Source organism: Diadema setosum, chromosome 7 (genome assembly GCF_964275005.1).
Source record: "Diadema setosum chromosome 7, eeDiaSeto1, whole genome shotgun sequence".
In the NCBI taxonomy this organism is placed as follows: Eukaryota; Metazoa; Echinodermata; class Echinoidea; order Diadematoida; family Diadematidae; genus Diadema; species Diadema setosum.
Genome location: NC_092691.1, coordinates 6,260,177 through 6,281,162, shown reverse-complemented (window position 1 = coordinate 6,281,162; position 20,986 = coordinate 6,260,177). Strand labels below are relative to the sequence as shown.

The 20,986-nt window shown below is 38.6% G+C and overlaps 1 protein-coding gene across 1 annotated transcript in view; it reads right to left on the bottom strand.

The window, feature by feature from the left end:
* Positions 1-945: 945 nt before the first annotated feature.
* LOC140230440 (long-chain fatty acid transport protein 2-like) overlaps positions 946-20,986 on the bottom strand; it is a 40,210-nt gene continuing 20,169 nt past the window's right edge. Inside the window, exons 4-9 of the mRNA XM_072310594.1 lie at positions 20,156-20,280; positions 18,186-18,386; positions 17,226-17,319; positions 10,423-10,621; positions 5,317-5,414; positions 946-1,748 (exon numbers count right to left, since the gene is read on the bottom strand). Coding sequence (XP_072166695.1) covers positions 1,441-1,748; positions 5,317-5,414; positions 10,423-10,621; positions 17,226-17,319; positions 18,186-18,386; positions 20,156-20,280 — 1,025 coding nt within the window. The 3' untranslated portion in view covers positions 946-1,440. The remainder of the gene's footprint in view (positions 1,749-5,316; positions 5,415-10,422; positions 10,622-17,225; positions 17,320-18,185; positions 18,387-20,155; positions 20,281-20,986) is intronic.

Sequence of the window (20,986 nt, the reverse complement as noted above, 5' to 3'; positions counted from 1 at the left end):
ACACACTTTAATTTGTTGTGGGTGGATTGGAACTGTAAAAAAAAAAAAAAAAGAGAAAACAAAAATGACAAAACAATGCCTCCTGTGACACTTTGTGGTGGAGACCTTAACAACCCAAAATACGGTAACCCCAAAATTTGGAAGGACACTTGTCACATAAATGCACCAATGGTTAAGACTCTGTGGTTGAAAGTCACTGAACACCTGTACTGTGAGATTATACGATATACACATACATATTTACAGACATTGAAACAAAGCTAAAAATACACATGATTGAAGATAATCTTGCTGACAATAATGATGGTGATTCCAGACCTTCCAACCTTTCTGACTGAAAAATAGGGATGATTTGGTTCAGAAGTAGAAAAGAAAGAGCAGCTCCCATAGGAGTGTGTAGTAAACTTATCAAGAAAAATAGGAAACTTCTGTTGAAACAAGAGCTGGGAATGGTCAAAATTCAGATTCTTTCCTCCAAATTGAGTATGGATGGGAGGTCCTGTCAGTGATTCAAACAATGTGAAACAAAGGAACAGTATAATTTTCACATCTTGTGATAATTTCTTGATGATCACAGATGAGTAGTTATCCAAACTTTGATATTAGAGACAGTTTCTCACAAATAGAAAAATTAAAAATGAAACAGAAAGAAAGGAAAAGTATTTCTCTACAAGCATAGCTTACAGACTGAACAACATCTAATCACAAAGCTCCTTAATTTAGTATCAGAAATTACTCCTCTGTTGTTGCAGTTTTTTTTTCTTTGACCAGCAGCCTATGTCCAAGTGCTCCACACAAAGAATTTTTAAGGCTATAGCTGTTCAAGTACCACAACACAACAAAAACAATGCAGTAAATTCTTCTTTATACCTTTCTTGTCACAAATTGAGAATAAGAACATTTGAATGCTTAATGGTATACGTATACGCGTATAGTGTAGACATAAATAGTACCAACTTAACTGACGGCAGCATGATGACTCAACACAGCAGCTTTTCTTCACTAAAGTTGAAATGATATTTGACTTTGGAAAGACAACTTTATCACAGCATGCATCGATCAATCACCCTGTTCCACCTGGGATTTTTCCTCTATTTTTTCCCCTTCTTTTTGAGCAATTTCGACATTTATAGGATGCAGGCAGTGTTCTTCATCTTGCCAAAACAGTCCAAAAGACAATACTGTAAAAGTACTATTTTTTTGCTTGACAGCGACATCAGGGCATGCACAATAATGATATATGCCCTTCATCACACCGTCTTAAAATCTGAACCACAACCACTGTACTGCCCGTGCCCATTCATGCTGATGGAATTTGACACGAAATAGCAGCATACTTTTTGACTGCGTTCTGTTAGGAATACTACCATTCCCAAGGACGACCCTGGAGCTATAAACTCTTCTGATGACAGAAAGTGAATTATAACCAGGGTGAGGTCTTCATAGTTTGTACGCTCCACGCCCTATTCTGTCCATCAAGTCGGGGTCCATGGCAGCGTAGGTGGCTTTCGCCTTATCCACCACGTACAGCCGGTCGGCTATGTCACCTGGGTTGAAACCCTGGCTCACGAGGGCTCTCTTCTTGTGCTTGAAAGTTGTCGTGATGTCCATCTCGGACATGATGCGGACGAACTTGGGACAGGCGTAGTCTGGCAGGTGGTTGATGGCGTGGTCATAGAGTTGTTTGGGGTTGAAGTCTTCCCCATCCTGGAGGACGATGGCTGCCATGCCAGCCCTTCCTTCACACCCTACATGAAAAGAAATGAAAAGGACCAAGCTGGTAAGGCTCTTGATTAAAACACCTGCAATCACTAGCAATGAATATTCTACTGCAACTTCAAAGACATAATAATTATACAAGTCTACTGACACTTGCACATACTCGTCTTTGAAGTTAATCGCTTTGGCAGCCAAGTACAAAATGTCGCTTAAAACAAATTACAATCAAGAGGTGTTGCAGTGGTATGAATTAGTCATGAGTATTTCCATGATAACTAAACAGTTCTTTTTATGAAGGGACTTAATGAAAAAAAAAAGGCATGCTGCACTTATAGACCGTTTCAATTTCGATGACCTATTCACCTACCGCCGCTAGCGGCGCTATAACGGCCGCCATTACTGGGGGCCAACGGGGTCTCCCAGCGAGCTAGCTACCCAGCGAGTTGCACTTGCAGCTAGCAGCCCAGCGTACCCATCGCGCATAGTTAGCCGGGCGCGGCCGCATGCACCGCCGGCGGCCGCTGGGTCGGCGACCGCCGCGCTAAAATTGTGATTGTTTTACTCACTGTGGAAAAGTCATTCAGCGGCATTTAATGCCTTTCTTTTGGACAAATTGAGTAATTCAGACATATCGATCTAAAATGAAAGCTTCAAAGGATCAGAAAAAAAAACCCACATATTGTGCAGTTGTTTGGGTGCACAAATAACAGGCGAAAAACCGGAAATGGAAGCTGCACGTCAGTGTGTGAAATTCAGACACCACTGACGCATGATGAATATATACACTTACGTGAAACACAGCGGTATAAAGAATGCACAGATTTTCGAAACAAACTTTGGCCTATGCCTAATAGATTCTCTATTTAATATAGAGTAAATCACTGCATATTCATATTCGTAAAATAAAGTTGTTCATTTTAGAAGAAAAGTTCAGATGAAAGATTTTGATAATTCATTAATTATTATATTTTTTTTTTAACGCTTGGTGCAATACTTACAAAAGTTAGAATACACTTCCTGGCTACTATTATACTATATGACATTTCATTTCAAAGCCTACACTACAGCCAAATGAATGTTTCAAGATGTGTAAAAAAAAAATCTTATACTGTAATTTTTAACTTCTTCACTAAACGTTCAGCATTAAATTGACCATATTCAATTTGGGCCTGGAACTCTGAATTTGATTAAGTTTTGATAAAGTGATACTTATAGATTTTAAACTGCTATGAATGGTGGCAAACATCCGTTTCATAAGCATAATTCATATTAAGAAAGTTTGATTTGAAAATCACTTTTGTAGATTATAATTTTAGGCGTTAGCTCGATGTTAAATGCAAGGTTACTTTGACCTTAAACAGTAGAATTTTTGGTTGTTGACATCAGGCGACGTAAATTAACTTCTTAAGTTTATACGGCTTAGAAACGCCTAGATTTGCCTTCAGTTTGGTTTACTTAGTTAGACTTGCCGGAAGTTTATTTAGTGACAACCGAAAATGATATAGGATGTAGCTTGGATCTAGAAGTCAATAGGTCTAGACGGGTCTAGATCTAGTCTGGACTGTTGGCTAGAATTCTAAACAAGATCTAAAAAACGTTAGACAGACTCTACCCCGCTGGTCCGAGAAAAGCCTAACACTGATATTATTAGTTGCTTTGATAGCGCCATATCTACTATCTAGCTCAATTTTCTGATTCATTATTTGTATTTAATTATATCAGTTAACTGCTCAACAGTCTAGGCTTACTATCTAGACGTCTGTCTGCGCCTAGCCATAGTTCTCCCCAGGTGTTTTTATCCTCTTACACAAATGTGAATAGATCTATAAGGGGCTTACACGCAAGTACCCAGGTCATCGCAAAAGAAATAGAGTCTACAAACACTCACGGATGGTACCGATATTTACCTTGAAGTTCAACTTTGGGCTACAGCCGTATATGCCATCTACCCATTCGCTCATAGTCAGTATAAGTTGTTTAATTTTATTAATTAGCTAACGAAAAAAAAAGTAGACTTTATAGTTGTCACAAATCCAGATGCGTCGATCGCTGCCAGCGCCACAGATAGGTAGCTGGCCGGCTGGCGCCGGGTGGTAAAAGCACTGGCTGCCGCTGGCACCCTTGCCACGCACGCACGGCGCTTGCCGACCCGGCCTGGTTGGCCCCCAGTTATGGCGTCGCCTTAAGAGGGCGCACTTCCATGAACAGTCACTTGAATCGGTCTATACATGTAGCTAAACAACTCACCATCTTTTGACTTTACTGTCCTCACTATGCACACTTTTCTGGTGATAAATTTGGACTCACTGACTTTAACTGTTATAACAACTTTTCTTCTTTCATTATGAACCTGTTCCTCCAGAAATTCTCCAACTGAAGAACCTAGTCAATGCCCCAAACAATAATCTTTATGCCCCTGGTACACATCATGCCTGACGAACTCTGTACCACATCCTACCTGACTCCTTACTTGACCACCCTGGAATATATCATACATGACAGAGGCAGTACAACCTCCCAACTGACGACACCATACTTGACTAATCTGGTACACATTAAGCGGTACACATTAAGCTAGACTCACTCAATTCCTGTCTTCAAAGAAAATGTACTTATTCACATAGATATTTCTTTATTTCTTCTCCTCCACTTTAATATAAAATAACATTTTATGACAAATCAGACTTCAAACCTATTCAGATTTCATTTGAATAACCAAGGACTACCAGGGTATCTCTCCTCTCACTTGACAATATGGGTATGCATCACACTTAACCCTTTGATAATGGGGCGCCATGCCAGCCATGTAGTAAGTTTTACAGAAAATGCAATGTCTTGGAGACAACAAATTAAAGGGATGGTACAGTATTGGTGGAGCTGAGAATTGGGCTTTTAAGTTTTTGCAAGATACCAAGAAAGCACTTATGAAGTAGTACAGGGCATACCATTTTAAGAGGAATTCAAAGTTTATTTGATGAAAATCGGGTTTGGAATGACTGAAACATCAAAAAACAAAGTAAAACAAAGCGATCTTAATAAAGTGTGGGACCCACACTTTATTGGAATTGCTCTGTTTTGGATATCTCAGCCATTTCATAACCAATTTTCATCAAATAAACATTTAATTCCTCATGGAATTACATGCTCTTTCATATTTCATATCAAGAGGTTTCTCATTATCTCACCCAAAAATCATGGAAACCTGAAATTAGGTCTCAACGAAAACTATACGATCCCTTTAACTATAAAAAAATGCAAAATTTCAAACAAAATGGATGACACTCTGCAATCGTTACAAGATTTTACAGCAATACTAGTACTTTATACAGGTCATTCATGTTTTATTTTGACTATTCAATTACATAATACGACCAGCATACGGTACCTTTCTTGACTATTACCTGGGACTTTCATTCTGTATAGTGCTCACTTGACTAACCCAGCACTTCCAACTCGCTCATCATGCGACTATCCTAGTACTACATGTACCTCCTTTTGCTGTCTCTCATGAACAGATCTGGGACTCTCGGTACCACATACCCTTCACCTGACTAACACACACGGTGATCTTGACAACTGACACCTCACTTGACTAACCTGGTACTTCCACCCCGTACACATTGCACTCCATTACGGCAGGCAGTCTGCTCATCGCGTTGGAGACTTCAGTCGTTGAAACATTCTCTCCTTTCCACCTGTGTCAAGCAGAAGGACAGGAAGCAGGAGGGCGACAGAAAGTCAGATGGATAGATGGATACAACAAGGGCAATATAATGTACATAAATCTTTTTGGTTCTGATTTTCCTTGGATATGCTACACTTTGTACAATATAGTGTACAAATGTGGTCAATTTACCCATTGCTTTTTTAATGCAATATCAATTACGTCCATATGACTTACACTATAGTTTCCACTTAATTACCTTTATCAAACATAACAGTTCACTCACAAATGTAAATATTTGAAATATCTTGCATTCATATAATCATGGTAATTACATGTTTATGATTGCATACAATTTTGTTGGAAATGAAAAAAAAATAATGAAATGCCATACAATTTAATTCAATTTTAAAAATGCTTGTTAATGTGGAAAAAAGGGAAGTGTACATGTATGATTTACAATGTACAATTGTACCTCAGCTTTTCACAATGTGTACTTCAACAATATTACTTGAGAGAATGATTGTAATGCACAATTTGTATTTCTGTGGACATTTTAAGCCGTTGCAGATGAGTCGGGAGTATACTCGGGCAAGTGTCTATGGTAAATGCGTGTTGTAGCAAAATAAGCCCATCTTCATCGGGTTAATATTGAAATAAATGCCTGTACATACACTAGAGAAATAACATAAGATGAAAAGGTAAATTGACAAGAAATAAAAAAAGGAGGCTAAATTAGAATAACATTGAGTCAGGACGAGGCTTCAATCACAATGTGTATCGTGACAGCTTTGATTGCTTTGTACACATAATGCTCACAAAGTGGAAACTGAAATCTGTGCAAGGACAGATTCACAACTTCTGGCACTCTATACTCATTCAAATGTGTTATCACTTCCTGCATACATTTGTACTTCCTGCCAACTACATACGGGTCGCATGAACGGTTGTTGGGGTGGCAACATTGGAATGTCTGTTCCTGTTTGCACGGGCCTTCCAATACATTTGATGACATTCAGAGTTTTGTGCAATATCAAAACTCGAGACTCGCTGTATTCACAATGGCAACAAGGACAAACTGACCACAAGAATGACTTTGAGTACTGCGGATCATCTAACCGGTCACGGACCCAGCCTGTTTGCCACGGCTTGGCTGGCCTAAAAACAACTGCAGAGAGCACTGCCTTGCAGTAAATGCAATAATTGCAACTCATCTAACCTTGCATAATCAGGAAAGTTCACATGCTCTAGATTCATCTAGATTTATCATTAAAAACAAAACAAAACAGATAAGATTGTTGTGGAGGGGTACATTTGATCTTTTTCAACCTTTGCTTTTATCAGTACTGAAGAACTGAATCAATTCATTTCTCAAACATTGTTCCAAAGTCAATACACACTATCAAAAAACAAAACAAAACAAAACAAACAGTAAAAAGTGCACTCACCAACATTTGAAATGCACAATTGTCAGTGGAATCTATTTGCTGCAGAAGCACTACATGTATAAAGGGTCTATGCCTATTGAGGCTCTAACTCATACCAAGCAACAACAACAAAAAAAAAACAAACAAACAAAAAACTTCCCTTATTTTGCTCTGGCTCTGATACCCCCATTTACAGTAAGGTTGTTTTTGCCATCCTATACTTTATTGAACAATGAGATACCAACCCCATCCAACCCTCACAGTGTACAAGTTTACCTACGACCATTTGAACAAAGGCATCAGCAGTGTCCGATCTCTAGGATAGAGAGCCATTCAGAATTGTCTGTGCCATTCAGCCGTTTAGCAGTGAAGCATGTGAAGTATTCACAAGGTTCCACGGTGTATTTGGTAGTTGTTTGCAGGTCAAAACCTTGACCATCTTTTCTCAATAAAACTTCAGTGCATTTTCCCGTGATTTTAATTCATTGATTGAGAATGAAAGCAACGAACGACTGAGAAAAGCATATGAAGTATTCACAAGATTCTATACCCGGTAGTGTATTTGATATTTGTTTGCAGGGCAAAACCTTGACCATCTTTTCTCAATAAAACTAAAGTGTTATTTTCATCCTGATTCGAGCTGATTGAGAATGAAAGGTTTCACATGATCTACATATAATATTGATACAATGGACCAATATCACTGAACCATGAGACAACCTACTGATATGATGGACCCATATCAATACAAACCACATGATAAACTATCAATACAATGGTCCTATGAAGGACTGAACCTAGTGATAAGATACTACAGTGGTGGAGGTGGGGGGTTGGTATACAAATGATGCACAGGATAGAGTGCGTTAGTGGAGGCGTATAGTGCAGTCGAGGGTATTTACAATTGTGAAACATGCACGAGGCAAAGCCGAGTGCAAGTTGCACTACATTGTAAATACCCAAGAGTGAGCTACGCCTCCACTAATGCCACGAAATAATCCTGTGCATCATTTGTTTTATAAAATGGGTCGAAAATTCGAAAACTAACAGCATTTTCCAGCGTTTTTCACGTACCTTTGTGGGTCAAGATGTCAGAAGATGTTCGTCCCAAACATTTACGCACGTTGCACTCGGAAATCCCGCACATACAGTATAAGTATGATGGGGGGTTGGGTTTCCGGACACTTAATTTCCTGCATGAAAACTTACTTATTTTACATAGAATATGCACCCTTTACCTTAAAGACTTGATATAGACTCCTCATATAGGCCTACTAGACAACATACTCTGAAAACGGCGTGAGAATTAACCTGCTAAATCGTTGGATTTTGCCCTTCAAAGTGACTCCATGTACGCGTCCGGTCCCACAACGCTTGGTCTACTGTACTGTACAAAGTGTACGTATATAAGAGTATACAGTGTACGTATGCCACACGTTATGCACAAGAGAAAGAAAGGCTGGCCGGCCGGCAGCCTGGAGAAGTTGTTTACAGGATTGACAGCGCGTACTGTATGTATGCATGCAATTCAAAGGAGCCGCCACGCGCACAGACGATCGGCAATAGGATTTAACCACGGTGAATTTAACATGCAGTGCGATGGGACTAGAATAACCAAAGCACACGTGACTCATTTCAGCGCTTCCTATTGGCTACATTCTTGAACCCATTTTATAATAGTTATTATCTTTGAAAGAAAATGTCAGTGCTATAACATTACTACTAACACGTAACACCTACAGGTACACTAGTTAGCTGTACAGTTTATGTGAGTGAGTCCCCCCCCCCCCCCCCCCCATCACCTCCTGTGTTTTGGGGTCTTTAGTTTTGCTACATCATTAAGTATAGCTTTATGGAACCGCATGAGTTTAAAACACATCATTCGTGCCTGAGAGTAGGTCAATAAAATCTATAAAAATACAGCAATTCTCCACAAATGCTGATGTAAGGGTAAGACCTCACTGATCTCTCTGTAAAAAAATTAGAGGCAATCCTGGGAATAGTCTTATTTTCTTGCTATCCTTCGCTGTTGGGTTGCAATGAACCCCATCCCAAATCTCCTGAGCTATCAAAATAAAATATGGCAAGACTGTGCAGAGACTAAGCAACAATGACTCCAATAGATCAAAGGCACCGACTTGACTCCATATGGGGAATCAAGCAGCAGTAATGAGAGGAATTTATTGAGAGGGAACGGCAGTCACGTGCAGCAGAAAGAGTTTGAACAATCACCAGGCAAACAATCCCTTTCAATGGGACCACTCGGGATAAGATAAGAGGTCTGCATGCTGGTAGGAAATGTTCAGTACATGATGGGCAGAATTGAATCACACTTCAGCATGAGCGTAACATGTTCCAGAGTTCGATGCACCTTCACCTTGTCTAAAGTTTAGATTGTTGACAGTCTGGAGTTCTGTGACCTACACTGTGATCATGCCATATTTGCTGGAATATTAACAAATAAAAAAAAAAAAATGCCTTGCGAAGTACAAAGTTCTGCACACACAGAAGTCCTACAACAGAGACCCCACTCACATCCACAAAACAATGCTTACAGTATGAAATGCTGGCTCGAGTACGAATGAGACCAAGAAAATAATATTATGAACTGATAAGGGCTGTTAAGCAACAATGTCAAGGCCGATCAACTGCATTATACAATGTACTGTAAATGGTTTCTGTAGTCTCTGCAGAAAGGCATTCATCTAGTGCAATGAATGTTAGTAGCATGAAACAGCAAGGAACATTCAAACAGACACTGTTTGACATTTGTTAAAAAGCTATTATATGATATATTCATGATATAGACTATATCAATGGCAGGAGGGTAGTCTTAAAAGACTAATAAAGTGATAATAAAAGTAATTGGCTGAGGTGACGATTCAGCTTTTAACTTTTTGCGAGATACTTAGAAATCGTTTTATAAAATGTTCAAGCGCAAAAAATTCTCCAAAGGAATTCAATTTGTTTTGTTTCTGTTTTTGGATACCTCAACTATTTCAAAACCAATTTTCATCAAAACATTGAATTCCTCTTTGAATGATGTGCATTGTCAAATTTCATAAGATGTTTCTCATTATCTTAAAAAAAAAAATCATCAAAAACACAGGAAACATGAAGTCCCATCTCAACTGAAACTGTACCATCCTTTTAAGAGGCATAGATACATAATAAAAGACAACAACATACTCTGGGCTTTTGCTTTACTGCTTTCCTCAATACACTTGCAAAATTATGGCACCTCTTTCATCTCACTGATTATGTAAGTGCCTTTTTACTTGCACAAAATTTTGCCTTCCGATGATATCTAACTGATGACTGTATGCAAGTATGACAGTAAAGAGAATGGATACGAAAAGATATTGTAAAAGTGGAATTTTTTGCGCAGGTAATTTTTCACGCTCCACCTCGTAAGATGAATTTCTCTTGTTTTTAATTCCTCAAAATCAAAACATGCGGTTTTTCACGTGTAACATTTTTTTTTTTTTTTTGCACTAGCCTCTTGTAACGTGAAATGAGCAAAACATTTCCTTTTAAACAGCAGCCAATTTTCATAGCTTAGGCCAACATGGTCTTTAGTCGAGAGAGGAAAGCTCTGGGCAGGAGTTTCACCTGAAGGTGTCCCCCAAGCGGTCCTTGAAGTAGACGTAGCCATCCACGCCAAACATCATGAGGTCACCGCTGTTGAAGTAAAGGTCACCAGGCTTGCAGACATCGCGGACCAGCTTGTTCTCTGTCTGCTTCGCGGCCCCGCGGTAGCCCAGAAACTTGTTGAGCTTGTCCTGTTTGAAGAGCAGAAGTCCCACCTCACCTACAATGTAGGAATAGAGTGGATGGAGTAGAAAGCATTAAACAGTAACCTTTTACAGGTCACTGCCATGACTTGATTCCCCACAAGGAGACTTACAAACACAGTTACGGGGGCGATAAACTAACATTCACATCACATTCTTTGTGTGGGTCAAGGCAGAGATATAACCATGGATGCTGCTTTGTTTAAATTGTTGGACACTGCTTTTATGTTGAAGGACCCTAGTCATTTTTTGCTTGAGGCAAGTTCTATGAGTATGATCGTCTTTGCTTAAACATAACAGTGTCAATGACAGCTTCATGTATAGGGCTCCAATGTAGATTTGCCATAGTATAAAAGGAAGACTACAATAATCACTTGAATATAGGTTGTACATATTATGAGTATGCCTGGCAACGCTGTACAATACATAGGATTGCACTTTTGAAGATACAATATCATCCTCCTAGAGAAGAGCCTGTAAATTGACGCAGTTGTCATAGAAACAGGAGGGTAAAAATACCATCAATTTTCTATTCAAGGATCCTATCATTGATTTCACATGTGATTAGCTTGTCCGTGCTGTCTCGGAGGGATTGCAGCATAAGGACAACTGCTGTGAAATCAATTGCACAACCATTCTCAGGCACCATTCCAGATGGCATATTGTACATGTAACTAAAAACTGGCCTCTTGTTTGGTCATTATATTTATGGTGGATATCATATTTCTTGATTTTGTGAAAATATCCAGCTAGCACTCTTTTCAGTAGCAGCATGTTGGAATAAGATGCTTCAATAGTAAAGTACGTTGTGCACAGTAGACATGTAGGAGACCTCACTATTAAAAATCTTTCAGGATGTGCACTTGAATATAAAAGGTGGGTACAGTAGGTACAGAGAATGTAGGCAGGCATGTACAGAGTGTACATCCCTGGAAACATACTAAAATACTGGTTTTGACATAAAATGCAACTGTACTCAGCTGAAAAAAAAGATAGAAATGTTGCTTCATGTATGGCTAAATCGTTTCGGAGAGCAAGTATTTGGGAATTTGAGCATTTTATTTGAACTTTGACCCTTACCACTCGATCCCATGATCTACATTTTTCTTCAAATAATCACTAGCTGGTAATATCTAATTTTCATGCTAATACTTAGAGCTATTTTCAAACTATAGGGAAAAACAGTAGTATTCTTAAACATTGCCACTTCACCTTTAACCCCATGGCCCGAATCTTTCCAAACAGAATCACTGTGTAATTAAGCATGTTTACCTAGTTTCATGAAGGCATGGAGAAAACAGTACAATTTCACCATCAAATAATACCTCCAATTTTAGACTTTAAACCTGACTTTTGATCTTTGACCTTTGACCCCATGACCCAATAATTTTCAAGAGAGTCATTGTCAGGCACTACATGCATACATGCTTAACTACGTACTATTAAACGTTTTATGAACATACCTTGAGCCATTTTCAGGTTTTAAAACTTATTAAAGCAGGTTCACTTTGACCTTGCCTCAAAACTCCCCCCCCCCAAAAAAAACAAACAAACAAACAAAAAAAACAAAAAAATCTCTCTCTATCTGGTAATACGTGTACTCACTAAAGTTCTGTTAAAATACCTTCGGCTTCAGGCATTGCAGAAATATGGGGGATATGGGGTGAAATTTACAGAACTTGACCTAAACCTCGACCCTTGACCTTGAGAATATGCACCCAAAAAGTTGATAGGCACAGCCTATCTAGCCACTCATCCATACATTGTATATATGCTAAGTTTCCTTTGGATACCTAAAACAGTTCTTCAGTTACGCTCTCCACAAAATCGATTACAGACAGACGGAAGGACTGAAGGATGGATGAACAGGACAACCAACAAAAAACATAATGCCTCTGGCAACACTTAGTGGCAGCGGCATGAAAAAACATTGATGTACACTACAAACATTATGCACAACTTAGATTAATCACTTACGGATATACCGGGACCCTGCCCTTAGGCTATATGTTTTTATTGGAAAAACATGATGGCTTGAATCATGTGATGTATTAAATTATACAGGAAAACATCAATCTGGAAGTGGATTCTCTTGTGTTGGAAGTTTGTAGTGAGATAATTTGAGAGATTACGCCTCATGAACCTACATTGTACACTCTACAGCAAGACAGTATGGGATAGGCAATGTGTCTACTATTATCATTTGCATTGATTCTAAATCCTCCTCTTTGACAAAAAGGCCACAGGATTTGAAAAAAAAAAATACTAGTGAGAAGATAGTGTAGGAGACAGCACATCTTAACACTGTCTGGTTCATCAACATACATATGTCATTAGATGTGGCAGGAAGGTAAAACCATTTATCAAACACACACAGAAAATAAAATCCAGGGAAAGCATTCCATCTCATAACTTACTAACACCCACAACGGATTTAAGACGACACATATCCTGACTGGGTAAATTGCATGTTCTGAGAATTGAGCACTAGTCCCTGTGCACCATCTGTTTCTACTGCAGTCAGGGACTTGCCACCAATTTAATACCCTTCAGTGCTGTTGGTATGGCCTCCTCTGAATTTCCTATCCACTGGTATCACTTCATCTAGAGTTCACAGGAATGTGACCTTGAACGATATGTTCACACAACGTCTGTACTCTTTTCAAATTTTAAATTTGTACAACATGTAAGGCCAAGTAAAAAAAGAAACCAGTTTCTCGATCGTCCTTGCGCGCATCGATTTTGGCCGCCGCATCAATTTTTTTACTATTTACTATTTTCAAAATGGCGCTGAAAATACCAAGAAATTCATAATTCTCGTTCCAGCCCGCTCCCCGCCCGCATCGATTTTCAGTTGCCGAATCGACTTTTTTGATATTTACTATTTTTTCGGCCGCCGAAAAAAGAAATTGACAATAATATTCACCTACCAATGGTGATGTCTCATTTCTAATTACGCCTTACGTCCTCTACTTAGCTGTAATACAGCTGTAGCTTCTGTAGTGCGTATGTAATAACGCATGCATTTCACACTGCTCCACAAAGCAGTCGAACTGTAGTTGGATGGGCGGGCCGCGGGCGGGCCTGGGCTGTGATGTACAGCGCACTCGGTACGTCGTGAACGCGATAGCGGCAACATTTTTGCGAACAATCGCTGATATTCCACGCGTATTTCCCGCACTGTTCGTATTTTTCCCCGTTTCTCATATTTTAGGCGGATGAATTGTACTGTACAAATGCTTGTGAGGATTGTACGGAGTTTGTATACATTTTCCTGTCATTGTGACTATGTGCATGTGCGTGCAGTGTCGGAAGGTACGGTAATGCAGTGGCCGTGCCGCACCGTTTATTGGCAAAGTGTGCGTGTCTGTAGCTGTGTAGAGGCCCGTACACTCTGCTCTGTAACGTTGCATCTGACGGCGATGTATTGTTATATTTTGAAGATAAAATGAATGCGCTTTTCCAGCAAATGTAGAATTATTAAATGGGTGTACCTACAAAATAAACAACTTTTCCACGGATTCTGGTTTGTCTCGTATTTCTGCGAGATACTTTTCTTTACAATGTAAATTCACGGACACGGCCGTGAGTCGCATCATCTGTAGTGTGCTATACAATCATTCATCATCCAAATGATGAGTGATTATCAAATGTCTTTTTAGAACATGAAGAAACATCTTTAAATGTTTAATGCTATAATGCCATATCAGTATCATTTTGACACACATCTGCAATTGTACAACCCAGTTTCCAGTTGAATGTGCTACAATTGTACTGTGAAGAAATGCAGATACATACCAGCTGTGTGGACACAAAAAGTCACAAACACCAATGATAAATAAAGCAGTGTTTTGAATATCATGGAATTTATTTCAGTCGTACATTTGTTGAAAGACGTATTTTATACCTGTTTCAATTAATAGCACAATACATCAGAATTGCAAGTACACTGGTATCAGAAATGCCATTACAACACTAATACCAGTTTTAAGATGGTCATTTTCCCTTGACATCTGTAGTGGAAAGAAAAAGCAAATGTATTTCTGCATGCATGAAGTTTCATTTCAAGTATGGTTTGTTTGAAAATGCACAGAGTGCAGGCAAGACATACACTTGGGACCTGGTCTCTCATAACACAGCTACCAGAGTGATATTTCATTTCATAAATTGGATATAGAAAATAGTAAAACCCTCTCTCGTTACCTTTCTCAGAATTACCGGACGAGAAACACATATTACTTTCATTTTGACAATCCTCGAAAAAATAGTAAGATATCAAATAGTAAGGACCTCCCTCATCGCCTTGCTCAAAAAACCCGGACGAGAAACTACTTTCATTTTTTACTTGGCCTAATTTCAAACTACAACGCATGTCTACATGACACCCAATCTTAAAGACTGAATTTTTTGAGTGAGAGTCCCACTTGCTGATTTAACCACAGTACAGAACCTGAAGAAATTCATGCATGCAGCAGTAGCAATAAACCCAATAATGCGGGACAACACAGTAGCGTACAACACGCACTCGAGGTTGACTCAGATGCGGAGGGGCACTAGGGCTCACAAAGAGGTCATGCTAACTTTTGAGTTTGTTGATTATCATGTCCAGAAGATGCTACACTACAAGCCCGGACTCCCGAGTCTCGTGGAACCCTATAAAGGTGTCTTATGATTCTAATCAACTACTGTATACGCCATATATTTAGCGAGTCTAAATTTTTGTGAATCAGGACTTCCCAACGATTTAACGAGTGGTTAAATTCGTGATACTGGAGTTTGTACTGTATGTTACATTCATAGTGGGATTACATGTAGAGTGAATATTTTTGTGAGTCTTTAATTTTGCGAATAGCACCTGACTCGCAAAATTTGCGAAAATAAAAACCATGCAAAATATTCGGTGTATACAGTAATCTGTAGAATTGCTTTAGCGGACTAAAATATGAGCTCATTGTCAAAGAATGAAACTTGGAGCTAATCTCTAAGTTTAGAAATGTTGTGTGAACATAACCAATGACTGGCTGGGATTATCAACAGCTTCTGGGTGCAAGCGTAGGACAACGGACACGTTTCATAAAAACAACATGTGATTACAGGAACAGCTGCGTACCATGTGTAATCAACAGAGATAGCACTACAAAATCTGACTGGTATTGTCTGTCACACCTACCTCTACTACACATTTACACAAATACACTCATCACTCTACACTGCAACCTATAGCCACTATCTTGCTTCCCATCCCCCCCCCCCCCCCACACAAGTTGAACGTAATGTAACTGATACTACAAAAACAATACACATCCTGGTCCATCATATGAGTCAAGCGGAAAGCATGCAGCAGAAGCAGGACATTTGGCTCAATCATATAGGAAAAAAGAAAGAAGACAAACGATGTGCCTAGATATGTTGCTATGGCGACTAGTAGGCCTCCTGTATAGTACATGGTATCATTCTCCTACTACATGTACAACTGCAGGTCTACAGTGCATCTTGCCATTGTGAGAAGACACATTCACATCATTGGCAAATGATCACTACCTACAATGTACCTACCTTGCTTGACCTACACTGTCTGTATGACCCTGACTTTTTACAGAGCACCCACTATTGATAAGTGCAGCTTTGTCCACTCACACGTATATTTACAAAGTATAAATTATGCCCCGGTTTCCTCTGGATTATAACTCGAACAGTTCTTGGGTTTACGTAGTCCACAAAATTTATTAAGGACAGATGGAAAGAAGGACAGACAAACGGACAACTGGAAAACATTATGCCTCAGGCTAGATTTTGTGGTAGAGGCATAAACATGAAACAGAGCAGGGAAAAAAAATCAAAACAGAAAAGTCTGATTTTATATCATTCTTTTTATTACAAAGTATCTCCTTGTTTTCTACAATGTACACATATGTACACATATCTCATAGTGGCATTCCATTCAAATGCAAATTTTCCTCCGCCTTTATGACTGTTGACCATCTACAAGTGTACTTCCATCGGCAACATGTGTGAGGAAAGGCTGGTATGTTTTCCATTGAGGAACCCCAATTGTCACTGTAATATTTGGAAGACATGGTATCCAAACAAAGGGAGACAGAATTTTGCTACTTCATGAATAAGCTAGAACCAGTATTAAACATTTTTTTTTTTGAGAATGAGCTCCCTCCACTCCCCCCCCCCCCCCAAGAAGGAAACAGCAGTTTGCTCATTGCATGTTATTTGGCACTTTGTTATACGCTGTTATTTTCGCATAGATATTTTTGCGAATGAGGAGGTCACAGACATTTGCGGGAGATGTTGTTTTCACGAATTGACACAAAAAACTGTGATTCGCGGAATTTGAGAATACTATTAAACCCTCATGAAAATAACAGCCCGTAACAGTAAATCTCTGATTTCAGTTTGTGAGAACACTATATAAACATGCCTCTTCATGGCCTAAATCCCATACTTTTTCCTGTACGTACAAGAATTATCGGTTTCAAGATGACAACGAACATAATATGAAGTGTGTGTATGTGTGTGTGTGAACAGACTTCCTACTGAGCATCCTCTGTAAATCAAAGCAGAATCATATCAAAAGGAATGTTCTGTCCTTGAGACAGCTAATTTACTCACCCCTCGGAACTGGAATGCACCGACCATCTGCTCCACGGACAGGCTGTGCTGTGGCAAAATCACACTCCACTATAACACAGTTACCAGCCAGCTTCTGCAAGGAAGAAAGGATGAAATACTCTAAACATTTAATTTCTCATGCAAAGCACACAGTCCTTTGACTTGTTACTGACATAAAGGGTGATATCATTCCCCCTGCTTTCTGAAAAAGGTACACTGTAAGTCAATTACTCTTTTACTTTGCTTGAACAAAATGTGATTTTGTGGAACAAACTTCATTGAAAAAAAAACAAACAATTGTTTGCAGTAACATCATGATGTATTGTAGTGTTCTTATCCACAGATGGTGGCATCAAAACTTTAGAAATTCATTTACACTTGAAAAGATTGTCTGATTTTCCTCAAACTTCACTGATCATGTGTTGTACTATTCATATTGCTGCATTTACTCAGTCCATTTGGGAAAGTTCATTTGGGGAAACTTCCCCTTTAAGAGAGCAGGAAGAGAAAACATGACCCTACAAACCTACATAGAGAAATCAATAATATTTTATCAAGGTCCAATCCCATGGAATATAAACTAAAAAACCCAATGTCTATGCAGTAGTTTAGAAGTAACTCTAGATGCACTTCTGTAAATAGTACCCTGGTTTTGAATCTATATTCTGCCAGTACTCAACTCTTTTCCTTCTTTAACCCGTTATTTGTACCATGTGTATTCTAGAAATCTTGTACCCCTAGTTTAAGTTGGGAAAGTCTTGGGTACATTTACTTTGGGCCCTTTTCCAATCATGCCTGACAGTCTTTTATTGGTCCCCACAATGAATATGTTCATACTATGACTTGAAACAGTAATGGTTATTGTTTTTAATGTAGGAATAAATGCAATGAAATAAAAAATTAATGATTTCCAACATGTCTTTAGGGTCTACAGTCTCTAAGCTGCAGCCATTCTCGTACCTCTGCGAGCCAGGAGTACCTGCCGACCGACCCCACTTTCCCGTCCGTATTGATGAAGCCGCCAGAAGCCTCCGTCGCCGTGTACCACTCCACGATCCTCTGAATGTTGAACCGCCTCCTGAACTCCTCCCAGATGTCTGAGCCGAGACCGTTGCCGTAAGCCAGCCGCAGCATGTGGTCATACTGCCCATCGTTTGCTTTCTATGGATTAAGAGTTTGCCAAAATTTTCTCAATTTCTTCGTTGAACCTATTTTGTAAAGTCTAGGGGGATAGCTACAGAAATTATCACCTAGTCATCGACTAACAGTAACAACTCAAAATTTCAAATTTGTGATTTACATTTGACAGAAATTTACAGGAAGTTTTGAAATTCACGCACGAAGTCACAAAGAAAATTCACAAAGTAAAGTCACAAATTTACAACAAAGAAATTCAGGGTGAAAAAGAAACAGAAACTCTGAAATCTTCTTATAAAATATTGCACTGGAATTTTTAGCAATTAAGAGTCTTTCCAAACCAAGCAAACAATCATGTAGAAACAAAAGAGGGCTTACAATTGTACCTGAAAGATTTCTTTCCTTTTTTTTATTCTACCTCATGAAACAAGAAGAATATAATAGAAATACATAATACAGAAATATACACTGTAGGAGCTACGCATTGTAAATGTGTGTTCCATTAAAAATCAACAAAGTTCATTGCCACCATAATAATCCCTGCACCTGCTAAGATAAAAAAAAAAAATACAACAGTGGTTTAAATTGATTTAAACACAAACATAAAGTCTGCATACCAAACTTTGTAGCAAATACAGTGTAGTAGTATCTTTAGAAGTTCACACGAACTTTTATTCCATGCATATCACTCATAAGATCAGCGGATATCACAAAAATAGTTACGCTTTATTATGTATTATACGCTTAATTGGTACACTGTATGCTGATGGATGGTACAAGGTGATGTACAAAAGTACATGTATGCAGGTCAAATTTTGGATGAAAGGTTGTGCAAGTAGACTTTGCATGTGTTGAACTTGTGCGGATGGGTAACAAGAACATCAATGCTACTTTATATCAATGTCAGTTTAATGTTCACATCTGTTATCTCATGATGTAATTTCTGTCAACACTTATCAATCTATCAGTGTTCAGTCTATGTAAATGCATATCTATATTGTAATGGAAACAAACCTTTGCATGACCTCAATGGAGTATGATGCCCTGTGTACACACATTTATCAAACTAATGTGGTACAAGGGAACATGGTACAGTGCAAGCCCTTTGTACAGTTTGAAAGCCTTAAAGGGACTGTACAGTACTGGTTGAGGTGGGGATTCAGGTTTATAACATTCCTAAGTGGGATAATGAATAACCTCTCCTGAAATATGAAAGAGCATGTAATTTTAAGAAGGATTCAACATTTATTTGATGAAAATTGGTTTTCAAATGACTGAGATATCAAAAAAGTGATATTAATAAAAGGCGACAGGCCAGGCCTTTTGTTAGGATCTTTTTGTTTCACCTTGTTTTTGGATATCTCAGCCATTTCAAAACCGATTTTTATCAAATAAACTTTTGATACCCCTTTAGAATTGCATGCTCTTTGACATCTCATAGAGTGGTTTCTGAATATCTCGCTAAACGTTAAAAGCTAAATCCTCACCTCAACCAGAACTGTACACACCCTTTACTGTTAATACAAAGCAGGTGTTATACGTCAACTGTGCCATTTCCATGTGAATGTATGTTATGTAAATGTTATTGTCACTTTCATTTGGCTTAACAGATAATAATACATGATAGATAATAACAAGAATAAATCACTGACTATATTAAAAAGAACACACAAACCACAGCAAGCAATGTGGTTTTGCTGAAAAGAGTTTCAAAAGGGATCATTACAACTCAAGTGAAATAGACTTTAGCTTTCATACAGAAAAAAAGAAATAATCTCAAGAATTTATCTTACCTCGGGTTGAGCAAGGAGATACCTGCAGAGCTCTCCGATGTACAGGAAGACTGTAGCCTTGTGCTTGTGGACGTCATCCCAAAAACGTGAGGCAGAGAACTTTGGGGCCAGTGCAACAGTGCATCCTGGGAAGGATATGAATTTGAACATCTATCACTAAGCATCCTTTTTTCCCTGACACAAAAACTACAATTACCGGTAAAAAAAAAAAAATTAAATAGAAGACATCAAATGCTCAATATGAAGTTAATACAAGGTTGCAATCATTTTGCAGTACGGATTCTCCGTGGAAAGCTGCAGCTAATGCATTATGAATAGAAATGAATACGTCTAAAGCAATAACATAAAATCTACCTCATATATTCACACTAAGTATGCTTTTTAATACTGTACTACTACTTTTATATAATGTGTACAAATGACAACTATCACTTCTTCACACACTTTCATCTGAGATCCTCAAAAAAGTTTCATTTCAAGTCTACTTGAATTTAATCTGTTTAAAGTCAGCTTGTCCTCAAAAGGCTGAAGAACATCAACTTTCAACAGCACATAACTTCTTTAGTTCCTCTTCTACATTTTTTAAAAAAATTCAATTTAGTCAATTATTTTATTTATTTATTTTTTTTCTTGCTGCAGTTCAGTATATTTCCAGTTGCCTGAGCAATACAAATAGAGCAGTCTGGTGATTGTCACGCACTGACCGTGAAAATTGATGGTGTGATAACTCTGCATTGATAGCATATTCTATTCTATTCTGGTGATTTGGAAATCATAACGGTGAACTTGCGATGAGTGTGCGATAGGGGGCTGCCATTGAAGTGCAACTGA